The sequence below is a fragment of the Leopardus geoffroyi genome, chromosome E3 (assembly GCF_018350155.1).
Source record: "Leopardus geoffroyi isolate Oge1 chromosome E3, O.geoffroyi_Oge1_pat1.0, whole genome shotgun sequence".
Classification (NCBI taxonomy): domain Eukaryota; kingdom Metazoa; phylum Chordata; class Mammalia; order Carnivora; family Felidae; genus Leopardus; species Leopardus geoffroyi.
In genome coordinates, this window is record NC_059340.1 from 14,969,853 (window position 1) to 14,993,668 (window position 23,816).

At 46.5% G+C, this 23,816-nt stretch overlaps 1 protein-coding gene across 3 annotated transcripts in view; it reads right to left on the reverse strand.

Moving 5' to 3' along the window:
• Positions 1 to 23,816, reverse strand: part of CALN1 (calneuron 1) — a 539,412-nt gene that overhangs the window by 480,056 nt on the left and 35,540 nt on the right. For 2 of the 3 annotated variants that reach the window (XM_045461918.1, XM_045461917.1), the window contains exon 2: positions 17,449 to 17,638. In XM_045461918.1, coding sequence (XP_045317874.1) covers positions 17,449 to 17,567 — 119 coding nt within the window. In that variant the 5' untranslated portion in view covers positions 17,568 to 17,638. Of the gene's footprint in view, positions 1 to 17,367; positions 17,639 to 23,816 lie in introns of those variants that run through there. The other variant, XM_045461919.1, reaches the window with a different exon arrangement.

Consider the following 23,816-nt stretch of genomic DNA (forward strand, 5'->3'; position numbering starts at 1 on the left):
GTGATTTTCATATACTATATTTCAATAACAAATATCCTATTTTCCATACTTTTCCTTGTATACCATATGCCAGGAGGCATACTTGGTGTCTTGCAGAGTAAGACTTGTAGAGAATTGAAGCAGGAAGAAGAACTGAATGAATGAGAGAGAGAGTAGCATACTATGCTAGCAGCACCAGTAAATATTTTCACGCACCTGAGAACTGACTACCATGTCATAGCACCAAAGTAATATTAAGGGAAACACCAGTTGGACAGCTCCTCAGAGTTTCCATAGATACATAGGTATAGTTACAGATATGCAGAGGCATAACTATAATGATATCTATGTCTCCATATCTATCTATCTCAATATTTAAATTGTAATATTTAAAAATTGAGTAATATTTAGGGGCGCCTGGGTGGCTCAGTAAGTTAAGCATCCGACTTCGGCTCAGGTCATGATCTCACGGTCCATGAGTTCGAGCCCTGCATCAGGCTCTGTGCTGACTGCTCAGAGCCTGGAGCCTGTTTCGGATTCTGTGTCTCCCTCTCTCTCTGACCCTCCCCCATTCATGCTCTGTCTCTCTCTGTCTCAAAAATAAATAAACGTTAAAAAAAATTTTTTTAATTGAGTAATATTTAGATATTACAATACTTAATATTGTAATATTTAAGTAAAATAGAAATATTACATTGTAGGGGCGCCTGGGTGGCGCAGTTGGTTAAAGCGTCCGACTTCAGCCAGGTCACGATCTCGCGGTCCGTGAGTTCGAGCCCCGCGTCGGGCTCTGGGCTGATGGCTCAGAGCCTGGAGCCTGTTTCCGATTCTGTGTCTCCCTCTCTCTCTGACCCTCCCCCGTTCATGCTCTGTCTCTCTCTGTCCCAAAAATAAATAAACGTTGAAAAAAAAAAAAATTAAAAAAAAAAAAGAAGAAATATTACATTGTAATGTCTAAATATTGAGATATTTAATATTTAAAGCATTATAAATAGGATATTTGTTATTGAAATACAATATATGAAAAACATTATAGATCAAGAGTTGGAAGCAGTGGGCATTGTTTTTGTTAATTCTGTAAATTCTTTAGCAGAGTCAGGAAAATAGAACATCCCACACAGAGCCCAGAGCCCCTGACCAAATGGATACCAGTTAAATTCCACAAATGGGTAAGTGCCAAGCTGCAGTGAGAATGAAGAAGCCAAACGCGGAGCCTATCAGACAACATCATAACGTGTAGGAAGGGATATATTGCCCAGAAGGCTCAAGAAAAGAGCCTATTCTTAAAGATGCATGTTAGGAAACGGAAATAAATTTTAGAAACCATGTCCTTGGGGCCATGATAAAGGGTAAGGAAAGCATGAGCTATGTGAGCTTGGGACAGGGGGAGGACAAACCAAAGGGAGGGCAGGGACACAAGTGGGGAAAGGAAAGAAATATCTGGTAACAGAAAAACAATGTGCATCAGAGGCAATGAAGAGTAGATGTTTCCCTGAAGAGTAAATCAAAGCTTTGACATGGGAGAAAAACAAAAAGATCCCGCACACAGAAGGAAAGGATGAAGATTAAACGTCTTAAAAAGAAAATGTCCCAGGTGTGTAGGGCAAAGAAATAGAGATGCAACATAAGAAATACATGGGCTCCCTAGGAATAAACCCAAGCTATAGAAAAGAGGTAGCAATAATAACAATCATAATAAAAAGGATGTTTTTCTCAACTGACTAAAGAATAAGTATAAAGACCAAAGTGGATCACACTGTCCTGACAAAATTCATGAGACTGACACATAAAACGTGTGCTGGAAAATTTGTTGGAATTCGAGGATGATGGCGGGAGGGGATTCACGGGGATGTACAGGCCAAACGCAACACGAAACCGAAAAAACCCAAGCCCTCCTGGAAAGACTCAAAACAGTACGTGTAGTGATCAGCCCTTCAGCTGACGGGGGGCCGTGGGCACTGCCCAGCTGTGTCCCAGCACTGGCCACATCCACGAGGATCAGCATTCGAAACCCTCCTGTCAGGCAGCAGAGACTCACGGGAGAGGAGGCATCACCTTGACGCTAAAATATGGTGGATGAAAGGAGAAACATGGCGACTGTCAGTCAAGAGTCAAATCATGCATGCAGACATGTGAGGCGTAGCTAGAAGGCTCTGGGAAGCTTATGTTCCCAAAGAGTGAGTGGCAGGCAGTCAGACAAATGCTATTGGTGACCGTTGTCACAACTTCATTTGTAACTCCAGTCTATTTTCGGTTAGAATGTGAGCCCTGGAGAGCAGGACCTACACGATACTGTCTTCACTTATGTCTGCAGCAGCTGCCACGAAAGGTCCTTGGGTAGCTGCAAGCACATGGCTTTAGTCTCACCTGCCAGGGGTCGTTCTGGGACAGCTTGGGGGTGAGTCTGTCTACTGAGGAAGAGAAAGGCCCTTCCCAAAAACTGGCTCCCGCCCCGTCAAGGGGAAAAGTGATGATTTCGCAGCTCATTTCCAAGCCACAGTGAAAGTAAGCAGTTGGCTCTGTTGTCCTATTATTGTCACAACAATACCCATTTCTTATATACAACTGCATCCCTGAGCATGACTTAGCGAAAGAAGGAGGAAAAATGCTTTGTCCATTAAGAGCAAGGAACATCTTGCGGTTACGTCGCCTTTTAATAAAATGATTTTCTTCTTTTGTATGGACTTACGCTGAACTACCTCTGGAAATTACTGGAAATTGGCATGGGGAGGTGAGGGCTTGCAAATGTGCTGTCTCCAAGAACTGCTCCTACGAGACCAGAAGACCACAGAGAGAACATAAGCCTATGTTGACTTTAACACATGGTTCTGGCACGATTGGACACCTGTATGTGAAAACCTAGACCCAGGTTTACAAAAATCAGTTTAAAATAGACTATAGACCTGGGTGTCCAACACAAACTACACAATTTCTAGAACAAAATATAGGAGAAATCTAGGCGACCTCATGTCTAGTAAGGGACATTTAGATCAGACACCAAAGGCACGATCCATGAAAGAAACAAATGATTAAGTTGGACTTCATTAAGATTCAAATATTATGCTCTGCTAAAGGGACCGCCAGGAGAATGAAAAGACAAACCCACCTCAGGAGAAAATATTTGGAAAAAAATACATATCCGGCAAAGGGCTTATAGCCAACATATACAAAGAAATCTTAAAATTAAACAATGAGAAAACAAACACCCCCACGGAAAAAAGCAGAGGAAAGATTTGAACAGACAGCTCACTGAAGAAGAGCCATAGATGGCAGAGAAATGCATGAAAAGATACTGCACATCATAGGTCATCAAAAAAAAAAAAAAAACAACGATGAGACCCTGCTACACCCCGATTAGAATGGCTGAAATCCAAAAACAAAAAAATAAGAATATCAACTGCTAGCAAAGGTGTGCAGCAAGAAGAACCTTCTTCCTTGCTGGTGGGAGTGTAAAAATAGTACACAGCCACTTTGGAAGATAGTTTGGGAGTTTCTCACAAAACTTAACATAGTCTTATGCTCTCCAGCAATCATGCTCTTTGGTACATATATATATATATATATATATAGAGAGAGAGAGAGAGAGAGAGAGAGACTTATAGCAACTTTATGCATAGTCACCAGAAACTGAATGCAACCAAGATGTCCTTCAACGGGTGAATAGATAAACTGTAGCACATTTATGAAGTGGAATATTATTCAGCCAGCAAGAGGAAGGAATGAGCCACACCAAAACAGAAATGGATCTGAAATGGACATATATACATGAAAGGAGCCAGTCTGAAAAGGCTGTATACAATAGGGTTCCAATGGAATAACATTCTAGAAAAAAAAGGTAAAACTAGGGAGACATGAAAAGATTGGTGGTTGCCCCGGGTTCAGGGGCAAATTAGGAAGGTTGACCAGGTGAAGCGCAAGGTGTTTTTTAGGGCGGCAAAACCATTCCTCGCGGTACTGTATCTGGGGATATGTGACAGCATGCATTTGTCAAAACCCACTGAACTTCAGCCCGAAGAGTAAACCTTAATGTATGCGAATTTAAAAAAAAATCATTTAGGAGGTCGGCAGCATCTCGGGATGGAGTGCAGAATGTGACAAATCAATCTGTATTCAAATGTATGAAACAGCTTCTCTGAAGGGATTGGGGGGGTGTGCTGACGTAAGTAACTTTGGAAACGAGTGGAGTCTCTAAAACGAAGGGCAAAGGAATTGCACGCAGAGCATTGTCATTTATAAAGTTGCTTCCCACAGGTATATGTGTTAGCACCTCTGACATGACTATGAATGTGTGTTGCAATTAAACAATTAAGTAAATGGATGGTGGGTGGTAGGCTGGCTTTCTCACCGATGGAGGGGAATTGACGGGTAAGTAAGAGGAAGCAGCTAGAATGATCTATGTGATGATGGATTAGACTTGAAGACTTCAGAAGAACTCCCCTTTAGCTTAATACGGACTCACATGGTTACATATAGAAACACATATAGATCCATGTGCTTATACATAGGTTCATGCACACACACATATTCCTTGCTCTGTTGACGGAAAGGGCCTAGAAGCGACAATGCCTCAAGAGCAAACAGCACACCTAGGGCTCAGATACTGGTTTCTAATGCCATTCTCTAATAGAAGAAACCAGGCCAATGCTCTGGGGCAGGAAAAAACCAGGATGAGCCCGGAGCACCTTGTATGGCCAGAAAGTAAGGAAGTACTCAAAACACAGGAGCCAAGAGCTCCCACTGGCCAAAGCTGCAACCATTTGAGCAGCAAAACAAATAAAGTTGTATTGAATTATTACCCGAATTGTGAAGTAAATATCCCTGAGTCCATATGTATGGAAACACATGATTGAATAAAGACAGAATCTCTTGTTACAGGATTCCAGATAACTTATGTAGATATTCTGCCCTCAGAAATGTAGATGGAACATAATTCCTCATTTCTTATGTGTAGTCTGTGCATGGTAACTTTCTTGCAAAGAATACAGTGTGCAACCCAGTAATTCCACTACTGGGTATTTACCCAAAGAAAATGGAAACATGAATTCAGAAAGACATATGCACCCTTATGTTTATTGCAGCATTATTTAAAGAGGCAAGATGGGAAAGCAACCTAAGTGTCCATCAGTAGATGAACGGATACAGACGTGGTATACACACACACACACACACACACACACACACACACACACTTATAGATATGGTGGAATATCACTCAAGCATCAAAACGAATGAGATCTTGCCCTTTGTGACAACATGGATGGACCTAAAGGGTATTAGGCTAAGTGGAATAAGTCAGACAGAGAAAGACAATACCACATGATTTCACTCATATGTGGAATCTAAAAAACAAAGCAAAAGAACAAACACACAGAAGCCAGAGACAGACTCAAATACAGAGAAGAAAGTGGCGGTTGCCAGAGGGGAGATGGCAAGAGGATGGGCAAACTAGGTGAAGAGGACTGAGGGGTCCAAACTTCCGGTTGTCAAAGAAACAAGTTGTGGGGATGAAAGTTACGGCATAGAGAATACAGTTAATAATATTGTAATAATGTTACACAGTGAGAGATGGTAACCATACTTAATGGTGGTGAACACTGTGCGATACATAGAATCGTCAAACCACTACGTCGAATACTTGACATTAATAACAACATCGTATGCCAACTCTACTCAATGATAAAGATTTTTTTTAAGAGTACGGTGTGGAAAGTGTGGAAAATTTAGGCGCTTTACCGTGGAGAATCCTGACAAACACCTCAGCCGGGTGATCCAGGTCGACATCGACAGTGATAAGTCGTGTGTGTTGTAGGTACCTTTGCTAGGACGTGATAAAAATGGCACTTTCTCTCTGTGATCTTCCCCCCCACAACCCATAACCCCAGCCTAACCATAGGAAAAAAACATCAGGCAAATCCCAGCCTAGGGACGCTCAACCTACCTGGCCAGTACTCCTCAAAGCTGTCAACGTCATCAAAAACAAGAAGAGCCTGAGAAGCTGTAACAACCAACAGGAGCCTAAGGAGACACGATGGCTAAATGTAACATCACACCCTGCATGAGCTCTTGGAACAGAAAAAGGATATTGGATAAACCCTAAGGAAATCTGGATAAAGTATGGACCTTGGTTAGAATTGTGTGTCAATATGGATTCATTACATGTAACACATGCATCATCCTCATGTGAAACGATAATAGAAAAACGTGAGCGTTGGGGATAATGGGAACTCTGTATTACCTTCTCAATTTTTCTGTAAATCTAAAAGTGTTGCAAAAAAAAATAATAAAGTTTAGTCTTAGAAATGTTTAGCCCCTCCTGTTGTCTCCCCAAGTGATGTGTTTCTTGGTCCATGGTCACGGGCATCCTACTGGCCTCCAAACCTGAAACTCAGACCTGGCAAATAGGGCTATTCCTAGTTTGTGCAGCTCTCTTAGGAGTCCTGGGATCTGCCCTTGCTATTTGGCCGCCTCCCAGCTCCGTGTGGCTGCACGTCCCTGAGTCTCTGCATGGCCAGCCATCCAGGTGTGGCCCAGGGTTCTGCACACGTCCTCTGTTCTGGGGACACCTTGGCATGTCCCTGTGGCAGACTCATTAGCTCTTCACTTAGTGTCTGTGCCCCAGGACAGAGTGAGGTTCAGGCTCTCACCTTGTTGCCTTCTCCACACACTTAACTAGACCAAAGGAGCATCGTAGGGCAGGTGCCTTATCTGGTGGGCTCCCGGAGTCCCCATGGAGGGGTAAGGCAGGAGCCTCAGTCCCCCGGTGCTGAGCGGGAGAGAGAAGCAGTATAGCCTTCTTAATTCTCCTACCCCTTATCATTTGTCCTTCTCCTCCCTCCAACCCATGACCAGAAAACTGAGAGAAGTTTCCTTTACATCTCCTGTGTCCTGTGCTCCTTCCTTGCTGCAGCCCCACGGTTAAAGCTGACAGCTTGTCGGGGGTGTCTTCTTTGCCCTGGGAGAAGAACTCAAAAGTCTGAGGCTCTCCTGTAGCCTTTGATTGTACAGATTTTCCCTGTCCATGGAGCTCGGCTCTGAAGCCAATGTCTTCCTACAAAGTCAAATACCTGTCGTCCAGCCCCGGGGTTAGAAGTCTCTTGACCCAGGCTCAGCCTTGACGTTAGCATGCACCAGTGTGCTATTGGCCAAAATATTATTCCTATTACCCACTGCCAGGGTGTATCACTGAGTTCTGTGGCTTGTCCCCGTGGGAGAGGAAGTCAGAGGGTTAGAGGTTGGGTTTCCTAAAGAGAGACGGAGATTTGCCCTGGGAAGGGCTGAAGAAGGAAGCACTCGCTCGGAGAAATGAGACAGCAGGGCCGCCCCTGAGGCCAGGCAACACGGCAAAGAAATGCACCAGACAGGGGTCCTGGGGGCCTTTCACCCCGCAGGGGCCCGGGGATAGAATTCAAGGGGGCTTCCACGAATTTGGATGGGAAAGAATGTATCTTTATTTTCATCAACCTCGAAACGGAATCTAGCATTTTCTCCAGCTGTAAACACAAGCCACGAGGTGCCCTGGAATTAGCAGTTACTGTGACTTTGTCACTCATTTTCCTACAAGGTTACAGCTGTAACCATTATAATGTTGTTTACACCCACCACCACGACATTTCAAAATTATGATAGCTTATTATTTAAGGCATCAATCTTATTATTTAAGGCACCAACAAAGAAGCATATGTATGATTATATCACACACTTATTTTGTTTAATATTTTGACACTGTACTTAAGTGGAATTGATTTCCTTTGTTGTTGCCTCAATTATTCTATTTCATGCATTTTTTTTTTTAATTTTTTTTTTCAACGTTTATTTATTTTTTGGGGGACAGAGAGAGACAGAGCATGAACGGGGGAGGGGCAGAGAGAGACGGAGACACAGAATCGGAAACAGGCTCCAGGCTCTGAGCCATCAGCCCAGAGCCCGACGCGGGGCTCGAACTCACGGACCGCGAGATCGTGACCTGGCTGAAGTCGGACGCTTAACCGACTGCGCCACCCAGGCGCCCCTATTTCATGCATTTAAAAACATAATTCACGGGCTTCATCGGACTGCCAAAGGGATCCGCGCATAAAAATACCCCTTTAAAAATATGTTGGGGGGACTCTAACAAGATTTATTTGTATATTGCAATCACCCCCCCACACTTGAAATTCCCCAGTTATTCCCAAGCTTTGGGTAAAACCTGTGATTGATATCCATCTGCTGTGTGTTTGGTGGGGTTGCAGGGATTTGAGAGAGGCTACGGCAAGGGAAATCGTGCTCCTGCATCAGCACCCGGGCCCCAGAGGCTGGCGACTCCTCTCGTTGTCCCAAGAGTCCCAGGTGTGAACCCCAAGTGAAGCTGCCCGGGGCTGAGATAGTGCTCAGCCGGTAGATGGGAGCGGGTAACAAGAATCAGGAGGATTGACTCGGGAACAGATCTGAAGCCCGCCTGTTTCCCCCCACATAAGGAGATAACCCCGGAAAGGGAGTGAGGCAGACATTTGATTAACAGCAGCGCAGAGGAACTATTTATTGCTTTCCCTTAAGTATGTTTCATCAAAAGTCTGTGTGAACACAGGCCAATTAATTACACGCTCTAAGGGCCCCCTCTGGTTGTGGAGGGCACCACTTGCATAGTGATATGTGGGGGGCCCTCCATGGAATGTGCTTGTTATCACTTTTCCTGAAAACCTGGCTTGGTTGCTGCTTCTGCCCCTATGGCACCCACAGGTCGGGATAACTTAGAGACCAACGCTTTTCTACCACGATGTTCAGAATTATCCATCGGCTTCTCGGATCACTGGGAATGCCCTTATCTTTACTACGCCCCCAGCGTCTAGTTCTGTCCGTGTCCCCTGGAAGCAGAGACACAGCACTGGGAGCTGGTGGATCCAGGACCCGTGAAGGAACACCGTGGTAGCTTTCCAATATGGCCCCCAAGTTCTTTGAACCTCCTCCCACCGATAAGTGAGGTCTCTGTCTCCGCTTCCTGAATCTAGGAGGATTTGAACTGCTTTGACCACTAAACGTGCCGGAAGTTGATTTTTACAAGGCAGTGTCGTAAAACGGCCAACCAGGTCCTAGCTGGTCCTCCCAGAAGGCTTGTCCCTACTTGCTTGTCTTCAGACCCAGAGGCCATGCTATGAGAAGCACAAGTCACATGGAGAAGTCACACGCTCCCAACTGAGCCGGTCCTTCAGCCTTCCCAGCCCAGGCACCAAACATGTGAAGAGTGACCAAGTGGATTCCAGCCCCGGCCACCGGAGTCTTCCCAATGGAAGCACCAGACATCACAGGGCAGGAATGAGCCATCCCTACTGGATTTCTGACCCACAGACTCCATGAGCCTCAGATGTTAGTTGGTTTGTGACACCCGCCCCGGAGTTTGGGGTGATTTATTACAAAGCAATAGTAGCCAGACTAAGGAGAAATAAGAGGTCCGGAAGGAACAGGCTCCTACAGTGGCCACATGTGGGCCACTGGACTTGACTCCAGTAGGAGAGACTGGAGGAGGAGCACCTAATGGGACAGGCCTGAGGGGCACTGTGTCTCTCAGTTCCCTTTGAACTCTGTGATGGGCAAGACGAACTTGATCCTGAGGCAAAGTGCTGCTTTATAGAGCCTTCTGCTAGCAGCAAGAATATTAAGGCACGCATTCCGCTGTCCCTCCCCTTCTCTGTCCCACTTTCTCAATAGGAGCAAAATGCTCAAATTAAAATGTGATTCAAACACCAGGGGTGTGCTGGATGTGTTTGGTCTCGCCCAACAATTCTAAATTTTTTCCCAAAAGGGCTTCTGAGAATTATGGGGTCATAGCCCAAAACACAGCCCCCTGCAAGCAAGAAAACTCTTTGGCCATTTTTATCTTAAAAACTAGCATTCCAGAGGTGCCTGGGTGGCTCAGTCAGTTGAGCGTCCGACTTCAGCTCAGGTCATGATCTCACTGTTTGTGGGTTCGAGCCCCGTGTCGGGCTCTGTGCTGACAGCTCGGAGCCCGGAGCCTGCTTCGGATTCTGTGTCTCCCTCTCTCTCTGCCCCTCCCCCACTTGTTCTTTCTCTCTCTCTCTCTCTCCCTCAAAATAAATAAACATTAAAAAAACTAAAAAAAAAAAAATCTTTGTAAACCCTAGCATTCCACACCATAACATACCAGCTTTTGTTTGAATATTAATCCATCTAAGATCACTGGCCAAGAGGTGAAATGGACGTTGGCATGAACGTGTGCCGTGTTTATCCTATGATGTCGATACGTTCTGGCCCGTTGCTACATCCCCCGTACAAGAACCAGAAAGACAGGCAAACACACTCCTTATGCCCAAAGCCCTTCCAAAGAAATCAAATTCCTAGGGGCTAACTGGCTTATTGAGCATGGAGTGCCTTTAGAGGAGGATGCTTATTAATATCAATGTTGATCATCGATTTGTGGCATGTTTTATTAGAAGAACCACACAGAGAACAAATGGATCCTTGGTGAAAGGAGGATTTTGGAATCTCTGGGCGGGTGAAAGACGGATCAAAACTTCTTAGCTACGATCATTTGTCATATTTTCTGAGCAGTCCAGAATGGACACTTGGTGCACCTAGAATTTTTTTGCTTCATGAAGACGGCGCTCTTGACCCCTTGCTCTCTCACTTCCTAAGGGACGCTAGTCCACTAATTATCACCTTCAAGCCCTTCTCCTCTGTTGTCACCATCCCCTCCATTCCAGTGTCCCCTGTCCTCGGAGGCCCTTCCATTAGGCAAATTGGTACAATAATTCTAGAGAGCGATTTGGCAAATCCAGCGAAAGAAAAAGCATGTATACTTTCTGACCCAGAAATTTCACTTCTAGAAAATTTATATTTAGATATACTTGCACTAGTTCATAAGGATAAATATACAAAGATGCTCATTGCAGCACTGCTGGTGGGAGCAAAAATAGAGCAGCCTCAACAGCCATCAACAGGGCACTAAGTTAAATAAATCACAGTACAATAGAAAACCATGTTGGTAATAAATTGTTAAGTGAAAAAAACACTTGCGGGGCGATGTGACTACTAATAACAACAAATTGTGCATATTTGGATGGATAAGTGTTTATTTATTCTATCTACATTATACAGCTGCAGGGGGGTGCCATTCACGTCGGGTACTTGTTTTGGAAGTGAATGTTGTACCCTGGAGCTGTACCACTACGTACGTGTGTGTGTGTGTGTGTGTGTGTGTGTGAGACATGCTCTTAGGCACGCCCTGTGCATGAATTTATCTCACACATAAGCTCTATGGTATTAATCCATCTCTTCCATGAGCCTATAAACCACACGAGGAAAAGATTATTCACTTTATCCCCAGCACTCAGCACAGAGCCTGGCACACCAATTTAGGGTGTTTGAATGCATATTGGTGTGAGCATTCACTGGGCCTAGGGTGTATCAGTTACTTATCATTTGCATTGATCTGAGAACCAGGCATGTCCTAAGGAGAGGAAATCAACATTTAGTATGTGATTTCTAGGCTCTTACACAAACACAACACACACGCCCAGTGTTCCAGGCCCGAACTGTGTTTGGAAAAGCTGAATTAAACAAAGATAAACCGCTTGCTTTGCTGTAGAGCATCTCTGAGATTTTCATATGCATTGATATTCTCCAAGAGGTAGATAGATCATGGATTATCATCTGAATTTTGCTGACCATGAAGCACTTTTAGAGGAATATTTATTTACACTGATGTTCAGAGCCTCCTCAATTTGTAACGTGTTGCGCTAGAAGAATCACCACAAGTAAACAGAAGCAAATAAACCCCGGATAAAAGAGGACTCCCAAGGTAGGGTCGGACAATCTCCTGGAGAATGAGAGTCATTCTAAGTCTCTTAGCTAAGATCATCTGAAATCCCAACTGGGCGGCTGGGACTGGAGGGAAGGGAAGGGAAAAGAAGTGGCCACCACAACAAGGGAGAGAAAAGCATGATTGCTGCTGTGGCGATGTGGCAGCAGAAACCTCCCCCCCACCCCCACCACCCCAACAGGGGCTTCTGGGGACCTGGCAAGGCTATCAGTGAACATCCCAGAGAGAAGGGAATTGGGGTCAGCAGATTTATGGGTTCTTTTTGGAAAGTTCCTGATTTAGTAGGCACAGCCCATCAACCATAGAGTTTGTAAACTTGCCCAATAGATTTTGATGGGCTAAATTTTGAACTGGCTCATATCTTGGCTTTGCCCCTTCTACCTAACACTCTCCTTTCTTCCAGCCAGCATATGATCAGTGGACTGACAGGGACAGAGGCCAGATCACAGTGAGGGAGGGGTGAGAAGTAAAAGAAAGGTAGAGCATTAGAACAAGAGTAGGAAATGTTTTCAAGAAGTTTGAACAAAATGATAACATATCAGCTTTTTTTTTAAAAGATAAGTGACATGAGAACGAATGTTTATGATTGGGGGAAGAAGAAAGAGATTGAAGAATAATAAAGGAGGTAAAATTGATGGGAGAAGGTGAGAGAGGGTGCCGGAAATGAATGCCCACACACATGTGGCAGGTGGTCCTTGGACAGGTAGAGGGACCCCCTCTTTCACCATGATGGGAAGGGAGGAGAAAAAATGAACCAGAATGCAGAAAAGGTGACAGGAGGATGGGTAGAAAGTTGAGGACGTTGTTCCTTGGGGCCTTTGTTGTATTTGTGAAGGAGGAAGTGACATGGTTTTTAGAAGAGTGAACAGGGGTTGAAACAGTCATGGTGAAGCATGTGAGGGGACCTGACCACTAGAAGAATCTAGGCCACATGGAGGACCCACTGGGGTTGAAGGTTGTCAGTGTGTGAGGTTGCCTACCCATGCCCCGTATCCATATAGGATTTTCTTTCACAGTGTTCCCACATCCTGAAGTGGGAACAGCAATGGTAAACATCTGTAGAGTGGGTTGTCAAAGAGAGGAGCGCTCCACGTGAGCTCTCAGAGGTGGAGTGTTCTAGAAGGTGATAAGATGATGGCTCAGGCCACAGGAGTGAAGACGGAGAGGGAAGAAAGTCACTGGAGTTGAAGTTGAGGAAATAGGAGGTGAAAATTTTGGCTGGTCATCCACAGGTTGTCTTACTCTCCTCAGGACGGATACAAGACTTAACAAGCCACTAATGTATTCAAGAAGTGTGGTGATGATCAGAAGGAAAGCAGATGATGGCAACTAGGAGAGACTGGAGGCGAGATTTTTACACAGCTCTTAAGGGTTTGTGATATGAAGGTCTCCCAATAGCCTGTTCGGGTGAAACATGTCACTGTTCCTCTCAGGGGTCCTGGAGGACCTCCCTATTCTCCCAAGTGTGTGTGTATATGTGCGCGCACACACACACACACACACACACACACACACACACACACACCTTGCTCCAACAAGAATGGGTCCTCTTCTCTGTTTTAAGTACTAACATTCCCCATAAGACATTTTAGAAAGGTTTTTGTGAGCAAAAAAGCTAAATATCACTGATGAGGCCCAACCCTTCCTAACCCAACAATGAGCCCAAGACCATCTAGTGAGTTGATGGAGGTTCCCACCGTTGAATCCCACTACGGTAGCGTATGGTGTGCACTCTCCCCTAAGATGCCCCCATGGCTACTGCTCATTGATGAGGCACCCTTGTTAGGGCTGATGAGTTGAGTGCTGTTGAGGTCCGGCAGAGCCTGGAACCCAGGGGAGGGAGGAACAGTGGCCATAGTGGGGCCATGAAATTCCTGGACACCTTGGGACAGGGTGGAGAGGATGAAGAAGAGAAATGAGGATGGGCAGACTGGGGGAGGGCAGATTCTGGTCGATTCCAGCCCAGCTAGGGAGGCCAGCTTGGTAAGCAGGCAATAAAGGTTGAGTTCCTTCTGCCTCTCCTATGCAGGACCTTAAATCATGGAGGAGTTTATGGGTCTTGTTTATGTAGAGACTCTTTTTATAAGCTATTCAGAACAGGGGTGGGAGGGAGACATAGGGAGAGAAAAATTCCCTTTGAATTTCCATTGCTTTCAGAATCAGCAATTTAATGAGTCATGCATTCTGAATCCTTGCTTTGTCTACACGTTTTCATTTCAAAATACTAAAAACACTTTGTTTGGAACATGGACTATTTTTAGTTCATATATCAAGAGTCCACATCCATTTCTCCCCATATTAGAAAAACTTCCTTCAGATTGGGTTGGGGCAGCACCAAAGCGGTAGGGCTGTTTACTTAGCTGTAGTTTGTGGAAGCCACCTGGGCATCTCTCTGTTTCCTGGGGGCTCCTTCCAGCTGGCATTCTGGGCCTACTGACGATCCATGGGTCAGCTCTAGAACTGGCCCAAAGACCCCAGATCCCATAGTCTGGATAAAAGGGGAAAAACATCCCCTCGGACCTCCAGGCTGAGGAATCAGCACCTTGGCAGGCTAGAGGCAAGTCAGGTCTTCATGCTGACTCAAAGAAGTGAAGGAGGTCCCCATGGATAGGTCGTCTCCTTCAGGTACATCAAGAGAAAGCCTACCCACACTTTAGCAAAGACAGGAATAGATTCTTCTGCAGGATTCTTCTGTAAATCTCAGGAGGAGATCTGGGAGGAAGGCTGGAGGTACCAAAGGTACCCTACTTCTCCAGTCCCTGCCCTCTGCATAGGGTCTCTCTCCACCCTGCACTTAGAGAGTGCCCCCAGCCAGTTTTATCAACCTCACTGTTTTTGTTCCATCAGTGATAATTCTCTCCTCTGGGGACCACTTTCTTTTAAACCCTCCAGCTTAGAGCATTAATTGCAAGTACCTTTCCAGCACTTAATGGACAGCCAGCTAACTTTAAGAAGGGGTTACAAAATCCAATATCTCAAGGAAGTAGGGTGATGAGGTACCCACTTCTCTGGCCATTGCCTTCCTCTCCCATCTGTGTATTTATAGTGGAAGAAACCGTGTCTGTGCCCTCTGACTCTCTTCCCCTGGACCCTGTTGATTTGATCACGAATGGACAACAATGAGCCTATTCCCGGGGAATTTGAAATTGAAACCATGCTGATTCTCAGTTGGGGCTAGTTGCCAAATTGGCAGCTATCTGACATGGATAATTTTCACGTGGACAGAGAAACTGAGGAGATATAGATAGGCAGAGAGAAGTAGTTTTCTTGGGTTTTCTGTGTCCCCCTAGGCCCTCATTCCAGCCACCTCCGAGGCCTTGGATTCCACGAGGCAACCCCCATGTCCCTAACCCCTGCCTAAAGTCTTCCAAATATATTTCCCTTTCCCTCTAGGAGAGCTCTACCTGACTTCTGTTACTTGCAACCAAAATGGTACCAGGAAGGGGGAGAATGACCCGGGGCAGGAAGATGGGACACATCGAGGAGATGCCTCCCTACTTTGTAATTCTGCCTACTCTGCCCGCACCAGGCATAACCACGTGGGCCACCACACAGCCTGCTTCAGGGGCTGAGGAGGCCTCTGATGCTCCGTAGGCTAGCCCTAACATTGTCCCCGCTGAAGGAGTTTCCAACCAAGGAACAAAGGACCGGGACACAATGTGCTCCGCGAGACAACGTTGCTGGGGACTGTTGTGAGGACATGCTTCCGGTGGGCCGCGTTCCTGTCCCCTCCATGCCCAACCCTTGTGTTGAGACCCAGACCATCAAACCCCCCTCCCATGGCCCCACCTCATCCTTCTTTTTAGCTGTCTTGCTCTGCCTACTGCCCAAGGAAATCTTTGAGAAATGTGTGAGTGTGTCCCCAAGGAAGGAGTAAGTAAATATGGGTTTGTGGTGATGTGAATGCACGAGAGGAATAATCCAGGAGTCGTAGAGACCCTCGGCGTGGGGCCCACAAAGAATTAATGCCAACCCCCCAGGAGAAGTCGATGGTGTGGGAGAAGCAGATTCTTTCCACCTGGGCCACTGTTGCCCTTGGAGACAGGCGAAACTAATCCGTCCAATTCATGCCCATCACAGCTCTGGCCCCAAATCCTAAATCCCAAAGCCACAGGAGCAAATGAGGAAATATTTTTTATTGTGGGAATATGTTGAGCAAAATGGTCTCTCTGACTCCATCAGACATCTTTGCTGCTTCCTGTACGATATCATCATAGCCAGTAGGGTAGATGACTATCCTTTCCACATTTGCCATTTGCCACAACCCCCACAGGACATGCAGAAGAGTTTCTCTGCCCCAGTCCTGACCTCCCTCCCTCAACATGTCCCCTACTTTCCCAGGGCAAGGACCCAGGATTCGATCACTTATCCTAGGCTGAGGAAAGGCCGACCAGTAAATTCACCCTTGGCATGGACCATTCTTCCTCTTGGGGCTCCTCTCCTGGAAGCGGTGAGCTGGAACGGGGAGGCCCAGCCCAGGTCCATCCTCCCACCCTAGCCAACCCTCCTGATCAGAGACTTGCTCCAAGCCTGCCCTTCATCACACCATGCCCTTGGCCACAGGTCTCATCAGCCCTCAGCTTTGATTTCCCGAACAGTAAGTTGTGTTGGAGAAGATTCTGGATTGAACCTGCCGTCTCGTCCCCAGCCCCTGGGAGAAATCACTAAAAAGCAGGAGCTGTAGTCACCAGATATATTCCCACTTCCTTTTTTCCTCCTGCAGCCCAAACCATAAACTCACGGCCCCCACCATAAACACTTTCGGTCCCTCCTGGCAACCGGTGGCAGAGACGGCTGGAGGGCCCATTCCCAGTAGCCCGAGGGAGACCATTCCAGAACATATCCGATTCTATGACTCACCGCAGACCAACTCCTTGATCACGTAGATCAAAATTTCCCTCTGTACAAAAAACCTCCCAGAGGTGAAATTCCTCTTGAGTTTTTACAGTCTTGAACGTCTCCAAGGGCAAGAAAGAGAGCAGGACTGAACCCCTGTGGCTCGGGGAGCACAAAACCCCTCCCCCTCGACTGACCTCCTCACCTGTAAGAGGGGAGAGGCAGGCAGGCCAGTGGTTACGAATGTAAGTTTCGGATTCAGAGAGATTTGGGCAGGAATCCTGGGTTTCCCTTTGCCTGGGCCATCTGGAGAAAGTTGTCGAATATCTTACTTTTCTCCCGTAAAAATGGGGTTAATGACACTCCTCCGGGGTTATTGTGAGGGTTCATTGCCAAGACTGGGAGACTGCGAGATTATCTTTGCCAAGCTCCTGCTCCCATGCCGCCACGGGGTACGCACTCTATAAATGTTATCTGTCCTTCCTAACAAGCACCCCCTAACCTAATCAGCTCCTGACAGGGTCAGTTTGCAAACCCATCCTCTTGCTCTGTCCACACGTCTCAGATACAGTCCGTGGAAACCCGTCAGGCTCAAGATGTGCGGTAAAACCTCTGTACCCAGCTGGGACGCGCATCCTCTCAGGACCCCTCCCAGGCGTCCTGTCCTCGCCCCCACCCACAGGACACTCAGACGCTCGGCAGCAAAGGCTCCCAGCCCCCGCCCCCGCACCACCCCCTACCTGAGGGCTGAAAACAATCAAGTCCTGAGCAAACACTCGAGAAAGCGCTTTCTCCGGGGGGTTTGGGGGGAGAAGACTTGCCAAGTGGGGAAGTCGGGGGCCTGGCTCCTCGGCGGCTCCTCTCCCCCTCCGGGGGCTCCTCTGCCCCCCTTTTCCTCATTCTCAGGCTTCCCCTCTCCAGGTTGCTCGGGCAGCCGCATCGGAGGTCCAGGGCGATGTTCTCAGGCAGATTTGCGAGCACATCAAGGGAACGTCAGCGGAGACACACGGTCTGCAAGAAGTTGACAGAAACTTACTGCCCGCACGGTGCTGCTCGGTTATTTACTCAACGTCGGTTGCCTAAATTATTTACACCCTCCCTTCCGTGTTTAAACAGGACAATGCACAACCCGCACAGTCCTGGCACTAAGAAGTATAATTACAGTTGTGACAGATGTTTAGTTATTAATAAGGCCTCAATGTCACCAGAGGGTATTACACAACAAACCAATAATGTGCCTTTGGAAGCAACCTTTGGAATATTTACAGGTACTTTTCCGCTCGCACTCCCGGGGGCTCTGCTGTAGTATTCAGCTACAGCGGCCAACGTGATTGCAACTTGCAAGAAAGCCCGGCGCCTTGCCAGCATAATTTGTTGCCTGGCTGTTGACATCAGCAGAGCCACGGAATCAAAGTGGGGGCCAGAGTTAGAAATAGCCGTCTTCGGGAGGGGACTCTTGCCAAGCCTCCCGGCTTGTGACGCTGCTGGCGATCCCAGGGCAATGTCGTCCTGTCTTCTGCAGACAAACCTAACAGCGGCCAAGACTAGTTTCCTTCACCAGCTTCCATCAGGCTTGTTTCCCACGTGTACTGAGCCGCTGGGTTCCCTTGACGTCACCATCTCTCCTTTTCTCTCCCACACCTGGTTAACCCCTTCCCGTCCTTTGTGACGGGGCTCAGGTTAAGACCCCCCTCGTCTGGGCCCACTTCTGCTGTTGCCCACAGTCTCCGCCCCTCTTTCCCGGCAGCCCTGCGTTGAGCAAAGCTCCAGGCAGGGAGTAATTCACATGCGCCCCGTGTCATGGGGGCCCGGGCGGGAACAACCTTAAAATAATTGGTTGTGCACTAAGCGCTTATTGAACTAACACTTGATCAATATTGGTTCTCTTTGGTCCCATACTGAAGTTAAAAGGAAAGGAAAATAAAACAGAGTCTCAAGAGGTGCGAAGCACAGAGAGTTCAGCTGGAAGGATCTTGGTGGTGAAACAAAACGAGCCCTGGTCACCCTACACCGAGTCCTCGTCTGAGAGAGCTGGCCCCGGGGGTGTCTGCACGTTGCAGCTGTCAGTGGCCTCTCCCGACAACAGGCAAATGGGTCTTCAGCCCTCACTCTGGGTCCCGGCCCATCACCTCCTGGGAAAAGGCTCCCAGTTCTACTTCTAGCCTTCTCGTTCTGTCGAGAGGTCTATTTCTATGTCTGGGAAGCATTCCCCTGCAGAAGTCAGCTCATAGGGGATAGGCTCAGAAAATGCCTTTAGGAAACACAAAGGCTTGGGGCGCCTGGGTGGCTCAGTCCGGTAAGTATCTAACTTTGGCTCAGGTTACGATCTCGCGATTCGTGAGTTCGAACCCTGCGTTGGGCTCTGTGCTGACAGCTCAGAGCCTGGAGCCTGCTTCGGATGCTGTCTCTCTGTCTCCCTCTCTCTTTCTCTCTTTCTCTGTCCCTCCCCCACTCACGCTTTGCCTCTCTCTCTCAAAAATAAATAAACATTAGAAAAATTTTAGGAAACCTAAAGCCTTGAAGAGGTGTGTGCGCATGTTATCAGTGTTGTAAACTCTGGTTGTGACTGAATGCGTGGTAGGCACTGAATGTCAGCCCCATCCCAGCCCAAATGAGACAGGCTCAGCCATAGGTAAGACACATCCATGCAACCCTACTTATCTCCAGGGTTGCACACACACACACACACGCACACACACACACACATGCTCACAGACAGTTCTTCAAACATTCACAGCCTATGTGTGATCTCACACTCACATCCAGCCCCTGCCCTTGGACACACAGCCACACAGCTGCACACACTGTCCCCGTCAACACGAGCACCCCCAGGAACCCTCACCCACGTAGGCACGCGACCCATACCCGCACGCACTATGGCACCTGCTGACCCACACGTGCCGAGCACACATCTGTACTCTTGTCATCATCTCTAGTTACCACATTAAGTTAAAAAGGAAAAACAAATGTCCTGTGTCATTACGGTAGAAATACAAAACAAAACAAAACAGTGTCATTTTATTTTCAGATAGGCTTTTAGTTGCCATGACAGGCTTCGCACCATGAAAGTTGTGATTGGTGGCAAACACAGATTTCAAAAGAGAGTAATCAGCTCCCCATATACAAGAACTTCCGAATATGCTGAGTCCCCTCGCTCATCAGTCCCCTCCACGCAGAGTGGACACCAGGGCAGGGGCACCCCCCCCCCCCAGTGCTAGCCTGGCCGCCAAGGCAGCACTAGGACCTGCCAAGAGCTCTCAGCAAAGGATGTCCAAGCTGATGGTCACAAGGGCATTAGAACCCAATCCCCTTAATTACTTGGAACTTGCTCCTAGCTCATCAGGAGCAAGGCCCTCGGGTGCAGCTTCCCCATAAGGAACAATTACACCTGCTCAGCTGGCCTCTGCTGCCCTTCACTGCAGCACTCGTGATGTGTCAGAGAAACACAAAGCTGGGGGCTGGTCTCTTGGCCAAAAGGGGACTTGGCTCTTCCAGCTGGAAGCGATCTCCCCAGAATGCTCCTCCCCAGGTCAAGGCTGGGCCTCTCACACAATGGGGGATACCAAGGAGCCCTCCATAGGCTGGGGCTGACGGCCCAGGGTCAACTAAGTCGGCATCTGGATAGAAGATGGACGCGCATCCTGCCATTTCTCTAGGAGCTTCTCGAAGACGAGAGCCATGGTGCACACACCTGCCAAGTCCCTGGTGGCCCTTATGCACCTTGAGACCCATAGTAAATACCTGCTGAACATAACTCTTTGTCCCCAGATTAACTGCTTATCTCTTTTCCTCATGAGAATCCTAAGGGCAATTAACTTCTAGAATTTCTCCTTCATGCCCCTTTGCCACTTGTCTTTATTACCATCTGAAAGGTCAGCCAGGAGCTGGTTTCTGAGCCCACGTTTTGAAGTTAGAGCTCTGGGCTAATTCCTGGAGCCACAGTGGTGTCCTTCCTCTTCAGCTTTTCATTTCAACAAATGACCCAATCACTTCCTTTTACATCCAGAATGTTCCTTGAGCACTGCCCATCCACTGTGAGGCACTCAGGGCCACTCAAGGTGTCCCATCTACTCCATCTCCCTCACCAACGCATAATATGCAGAGACCGGGGGTGGTGAGGAGTTTGAGAACACGGATAATTGAATCAGGCCATGCAGGTCACATCCTGACTTTGCCGGTTATGGGCTGCGTGACTTTGGAGAAGTAACTTAACTCCTCTGTGCTTCAGTTCCCCCATCTGAAAATGGGTCTCATAATGATGGCCCCTACTTTTTAGGATTATCGTAAAGCGCTTGGCACAGAGTAAGTACTACGTATGCTAGATATCATTATTAATTCCTTTCGTTTGCACCTAACAGGCTGAACACCCACTCTGTTCAGACGGGTGTTGGGCTGAACCTATAGGAGGATAGGGACAGACACAGCCCCGAAGAACCCAGGATCAAGATGGGAACACAGACACAAAGCATAGACCAAAGAAGGGGCCGCTCCTGCTTCTTCAGTTCAATGAGTCAGTTTGTCGTAAAGAGTATCCAAGAGGAGGGGCGCCTGGGTGGCTCCGTCGGTGAGCGTCCGACTTTGGCTCAGGTCATGATCTCGCGGTCCATGAGTTCGAGCCCCGCGTCGGGCTCTGTGCTGACGGCCTGGAGCCTGCTTCCGATTCTGTGTCTCCCTCTCTCTCTGCTCCTCCCCCACTCACACTCTGTCTCTCTCTCAAAAATAAATCAACATTCAAAAAAAAAAAGTATCCAAGAGGGGAGGTTCTAATTCTTGCCTTCAGTCCCACCATTTAAGAGCACAATGGACCCCTGTGCCTGCCTCTGCGGAGGGGAGAAGTAGGGATGCAGTCTCCATGAATCGGTCAACCTCGTCATTCCAGCATCCATGTCTCTGAGCATCCCGTTGGGTACACGGGTCACCGGCAAACTCAGTCCTTGGTGGACTGTCGTCCCTTTTGGAGTGTCTGAAATTGCAATCACTGTGGGAGCCAGGTATGGCTGAAAATCTAATGTTTATGATTGGAGGGCACCAGCTTGCATTTTTTGGCATAAATAATTCACAAACACGGGGTGGATGCACCCCAAGTACTGCCCAGACTGATTATTCAGACTAAGACCCACTTCGAATGTTTGCCAAGAATGCTCCCCCCATTCTGACCACATTGGGCATCAGGTTAGTCTTTTGTATCTTGTAGCCCCTGCTACATTTTACAGTTGTTGACAGACACATTATAACCACAACTGTATCCTCTGTAATGCTCAACAAGGGTTTTGCAGGTGGATCTTTTCTCTCAAAGTCCTCCGCCTGTGTGTCATCAGATTGATCCACAAATAAAATTTATTTTTGTTATAATGGAATGTAATTCTAATTAACACTTTGTTCAGCACTTCTTTCACTTACTACTTTTTAGCATAGTTCAAGTTTATTTTTAGCATATTTCCCGTACTGCACATTATTATTAATTATAGTCATCTTGCTGGACTTCAGGTCTCTAGGACATATTCATCTTGTAACTAAAATTTTGTAACCTCTGACCAACGTCTCCCTTCTCCTCCCCCGCCCTCCACCCCCTGGAAATCACCATTCTATTATCTGTTACTTCTTTTTTTAGATTCTGTATATAAGGGAGGTCATGCATTATTTGTCATTCTGTATCTGGCTTATTTCACTTAGCATAATATCCTCCAATTTCATCCATGTTGTAGCAAATGGCAGGATTTCCTTCATTTTTTTTTTTGACTGATTAATATTCCAATGTGTGTGTGTGATATATATATATGTATATATGTATATGTACATATATACATGTATATATGTATATGTATATATATCACACACACACATTGGAATATTAATCAGTCAAAAAATGAAGGAAATCCTGCCATTTGCTGCAACATGGATGAAATTAGAGGATTATGCTAAGTGAAATAAGCCAAATATGTGTATATCTGTACACACACACACACACACACACACACATACACACATATATATATATATACCATACACACACATATATATCATATGGATTATATATATATGCATATATATATATGTATATATATATATTTAAGAACCTAAGTGCCCATCAATAGATAAATTGATGAAGAAAATGTGATCTATATGGGATCATTCATTCATTTTCTTCATTGATTTATCCATTGATGAACACTTAGGTTGTTTCCATACCTTGTCTACTGTGAATAATGCTGCACTCTACATGAGAGTACAGATATCTCTTTGATGGTGATTTTGTTTCCTTTGGATATGGACCCAGAAGTGTAATTACTGGATCTCATGGAAACTCTATTTTTAATTGAGGAAACTCCGCACTGTTTTCTACCGTGGTTGTACCAATTTACATGCTCACCAACAGCGCTCAAGTGTTCCCTTCAACATAATTCTGTTTGGAAGTTACCTTTGGACACAACGTTGAGCAGAATGAGTGGTATTTAGCGAGGTACGACTTGCTGAGGGCAAGAAGTCAGAGGTGGAGTGTGAGGTCCAGCCAGCCCCAAAGCTAAGTCTTGCATTTACTGGAACACGTGGGCACTGGAGCGCCTTCTATAGGATGCATGTTGTCAAAGAAGAAAACAGTCTGCTCAACGTGCTGATGAGCAATAAATTCTGACCATGGTGCTTTGTGCTTATTGTCTCTGAAGCTGTCCTCCTGCAGAGGACACTTCACTTACAATATTTTCATACCAAGGAATATTCAAAAGCTCAAATAACAGATAAAAACTAAACTGCTGGTTTGCATTAGGAAATGTCCACTGAGTTTCTGAAAAATACAAAAGCACATGCTAAATGTTCCCTTAAATGTAACATAAAAGTGAAATTCATTTTCTCCGTGTTTCTACCCCAAATCACTTAGATATATAATAATAACATGGATACCCAGACAAAGCCAAGATTCTAATCCACGTCTAAAAACTGTAAGTAGTTCTTCAAAAGCACCTGCAACATAATTCTGTAATTGCTACTCTTCAGGAGTCCCAATGTCCCTTCATGTCCTGGCTGAGAGTCACATAAGCAAAACATCCTAAATCCTGGTTCCTCAAAATGAAAACCAAGAAATATAAATGGCTTTGAGCAACTCAATCGAAAATTGAAAATCGCAACACAGTAGGAAACTGGATACTTCCTTAACATAAATACATATATATCCACCTCAGTTCAAGAGTCAGTA